The 4,023-nt window shown below is 49.3% G+C and overlaps 1 protein-coding gene across 2 annotated transcripts in view; it reads right to left on the bottom strand.

Annotated features, from left to right (window-relative positions):
- Positions 1-252: 252 nt before the first annotated feature.
- Positions 253-4,023, bottom strand: part of bmp16 (bone morphogenetic protein 16) — a 9,081-nt gene continuing 5,310 nt past the window's right edge. The window contains exons 2-4 of one of the 2 annotated variants that reach the window (XR_004761642.1): positions 3,860-4,023; positions 1,390-2,735; positions 253-1,246 (exon numbers count right to left, since the gene is read on the bottom strand). The exon at positions 3,860-4,023 is cut by the window's right edge and continues 150 nt beyond it. Coding sequence is in view for 1 of the 2 variants with exons in the window: in XM_035383807.1 (XP_035239698.1) it covers positions 1,762-2,735; positions 3,860-4,023 (1,138 nt within the window). In the remaining variant the exon portion in view is untranslated. Of the gene's footprint in view, positions 2,736-3,859 lie in introns of both variants that reach the window. The other variant, XM_035383807.1, reaches the window with a different exon arrangement.

Below are 4,023 nucleotides of genomic sequence, written 5' to 3'. Positions count from 1 at the left end.
AGTCTACAGGCACGTCTAGTCCAGAGGTGGCCAACAAGGGCCGTATCTGTTTCTGGTTTTCTGAAAACAGGAACCTCCGTACACTTCGGCCCTCTAGGACCGGGGTTACCCCTTCCCCCGGCCTAGCCAGTGTATTTGTAAAAAAAATTAAAAATAAATAAAAAAAGAAGAAAAAAGGTACATCCCTGCCCAAGGATCTGTCCCCAAGACAACAAAAAGAAGCAAACAAATAAGTGAACATTTGAGAAATGATTAGGTGGATTTGGCAGTGTTCATTCTCTGCTTGGGTTTTATTACGTATACCAGCTTGTCTTCAAGCGATGTCACACTTTGTACAGCTGTTTACAGTATAATTGGATAAATGCAGCCATTTGGAATAACAGCTATTTGGTGACAGGTGAAGATATATTCCGTTAAGGGGGTATCTTGTACATCCATGTGACACAGGCATTGAGTACATTGAGATCTTTGCTTTTGCGATTATCTGAAGAAAGCAGGCAGTTGGGAAACAATCAGAGATGTCAGCCTGAAATTGTTATAGAGCCCACAAGAATAACATGTATCAGAAAAGCCACAAATGACATGGAAACGGCCACATTTGATGCGATTCTGCCGGTGCTGATGAGACATCATGTGCACACACACCTATTACTTCAAGACAGGTCAAGCCATGTTTGTAAAGTCTTATAAAACCCTGATCAAAAACCTAACGAATCAAATTATCAGCTGAACTCCAATCTTGACCATTTTTTGACACTGACGCACCAACAAAGACTATTTTAACATTCAACAACAGACAAAAAAAACAAAAAAAACAAGCAAGCCACCAAGCAGTGTGTTTCTGCCACTTTTGGTCATGGAGTTGGGTCAACGTTAATATTAAAGGATCCTCAATATTTCATTTTCTGTTCATATTTACTCATTAAATATTTAAATGGGTTGTGTGTTTAAATGACAGCTATTTAAAAAACATTTACTCAACGACTTCAATAAGGACGTCTCTGTTGCCATAAGCTGTTATGAGTTTTCTCTGCGCCAGAAAAAGAAATATGAAATAAAATGTCTCTTTAAATAGTAACACAATTCAATCCATATCATTTTCGTTCATTATTATTATTAACACTGTTATAAATATGCTGTAGCAGATAGCTCCGATGCAGACGACACAGGCAGTCCTCGTCATCAGATCAGGTTCATGCTCAGTTCATCCGGTCATGTGATCTGTTGAGAGTTCTACCACCGCCCACTGAAATGGGAACCACAATGACAAAAAAAAATGTCAGACGAGCCAGAAGCTGCTTGAGGTGGTGGTGTGAGATGGGCACATCCCGCAGCGATACCCATCAGTTTGGGCCGTCCCTGAAAGAGGAGTGTTTTGCGTCCACTCACGTCTCTTAAACCGAGTCGACCGCGAGCGGCTGTGCGATGAGGTTTGGGAGGATGACTCACAGGAAATCGCAGGGTAACGACGAGGCTGCACGGACACACAGGGACACACACTCACACACACACACACAGAGCGAGACAGGGTTACCGTTTGTACAGGACGCTAAACAAAGCACAACACAAGATACAGCCCGTGACTACAGCCACTCCCACATCAGGGTGAGTCATGCAGGACACCTGCAGGGGAAGGGGAGGGGGAGGGGGAGGGGGAGGGGATGCTCCGGAGCGGGCGATTGTGGGAAGGCATTCCTCGCGATCACAGATGGAGAGAGAGTGCCACCCCCCTCCCCACCAAAACCTCGCTCTCTGCAGTTGCTACCGGCAACCGCAGCCTTCCACCACCATGTCCTCGTAGTTCTTGAGGACGACGCGGTCGTGCTGGTCCAGGTAGAGCATGGCGATGGGGCTGAGGGCGGTGGGCACGCAGCAGGCCCTGGGCACGGCGCCGTTGACCGAGTTGACCAGCGTCTGCACCATGGCGTGGCTGGACGAGTTCATGTGGTCGGCCAGGGGGAACCGGCACTCCCCCAGGCAGAAAAAGGCATGGTAGCCGCTGGGCGCCACGATCCATTTGTTCCAGCCCACGTCGTTGAAGTCCACGTAGAGCGGGTGGCGGCGGCAGCGGGCCCGCGAGAGGCGCCTCAGCTTCGCCGCAAGGCCGCCGTTCCGCCTCACCCTGCTCTGGACCCTGCCCCGCCCCCGTCGGCCCATTTCCCGGCTCGTGCTCAACCTCCTCCTCTTCCTCAGCCGCTCAGCCGGGAAGGCCCTCTCCAGGCGGCCCGGGGGCGGGGCCAGCGGCTGCCCGCGCCCGTCGTGGCTGTACGTCACCAGCAGGGGTCTCTCTCGCGCCCAGCTGTGCTCCTTCTGCCCGGTGGAGCGGCGCACCCTCAGCCGTTCCCCTTGACCTTGACCTCTGACCCCGCGGAAGAGAGTGGCGTTGAGGGGGGTGATTTCCAGCAGGAAGCCCAGGTGGTCCGCCTGGCCGGCGGCTCGCTCCAACAGGTCAGAGGTCAGCCCGAAGCTCTCCCAGGACTCAGAGGCCTCGTCCTCGTCCGCCTCTGCGAGGACGCGGGACTCCATCAGCAGGGGAGCGCCGTCACCACGGTCCCCGGTGACGTACAGGTCGACTCTGTGCGCGCCGGCCTCCCGGCCCGCCCCTCGCCGCTGGAGGCGGAGCTCGGCGGAGGTGACACGCTCATCCTTGGGGATGGAGGACACGTTGAAGAAGATGTGGACACGGTCGACTGTCCCCGACTCGCTGTGGGGGAGGGGGGAGGGACCTTCTGCATCTGAGAGAGGAGAGAAGCCGAAGACACAAAATGTCAGAATCAACATATTACACATTCTTATTATGCTATTATAATAATACTTTAATTTAATACCAGTAGAAGGGAGCACAGCAAGAGTACATAGGTGGTTAAGAATGACATTGGTGGCATTATTAAATAAAGACTTTTTAACTCAGGTTGGAAATAGTACCATTGCTCTGACATTGTACTTAAATTTTATTAATTTATTGTTCATTTATATTATTTTGTAGGTACACTGGCATATTCACTTCACAATTATCAGAATTGTAGGGTTTCTAGCTTTAAAATGAATAACTAATTATCAGTATCGGGCCCTAAATGGGCCCACGATGGACCAAAAGTAGTACTATTATCAATTAATCTGCTAGTTATCTGCAATACATTTTATTAAAAATTAATTTCCACAACTTTTTCTGAGGCTGTTCTCTCAAGGACCTTGTGATCCTTGTTTAAAGCCAGTGGTACTTGGCTTAAAAAAAGTTCCAGCAGTTTTGACAGTATATTAAGAATCTGGAGGTGAGTGCCCGGGAAAGTGATTAGTTGGCCATACAGTTCACAATGTACAGCACATATTCTCCCTTTACAGGGCTGATTTACAAATATGTGGTACTTTCAACAAAAAACTTTCTCTGGGTTTTCCGTGTCCTACAGAAATACACTGGCTCTCATGAATTCCTAGTATCACATAAAAACAGAAAAATTTTTGATTATGAGAGCAGCCTTCTTTCAAGACGTAACGGCTGAATCCAGCACTGTGTAATGTTTTGTTGTGAAAACGCTGAGTCATACAAAACTACATCAAACAGAGTATGGCAGACAGCTGATTGCGCATTCGATTCACAAGATATTTACTTCTCTCAATGTATCCGAATCCAGTGTTTCTAAGGCAGCCATTTTGATGCATGTAGATGTAAAGCAAATTACCCAGAATACACCACAGGGTCAGACTCCAACTGATAAATGTAATCCATGACTGATATTGTATCAGCGTAGGACTGCTAATTTCCTCAGGACAACAAGTGCTACTTCTGCTGGGATTGCAGTGACTACCTGGCCTGTGGTGCCATGGCATGCTGTAATTGGGTTGGAACTCAGGTGCATACCCAGGTGGTGAAAGCTTCGCACGGTGTTGGCGCCCTGCACATGTCGCTCAGGGAAGGTGAACAGCGGGTCCTGGACCAGGTGGTACTGCTGGGAGTGGAAGCGGTACAGGTCCAGCAGGTACTGGGGTACGTGGGTGCCGGGGCGGGGCGTCGGCCGGGACCGC

The sequence above is a fragment of the Anguilla anguilla genome, chromosome 12 (assembly GCF_013347855.1).
Source record: "Anguilla anguilla isolate fAngAng1 chromosome 12, fAngAng1.pri, whole genome shotgun sequence".
Taxonomy (NCBI): domain Eukaryota; kingdom Metazoa; phylum Chordata; class Actinopteri; order Anguilliformes; family Anguillidae; genus Anguilla; species Anguilla anguilla.
The sequence above is the reverse complement of the archived record's forward strand: the minus strand, read 5'-3'. Positions and strand labels throughout refer to the sequence as shown.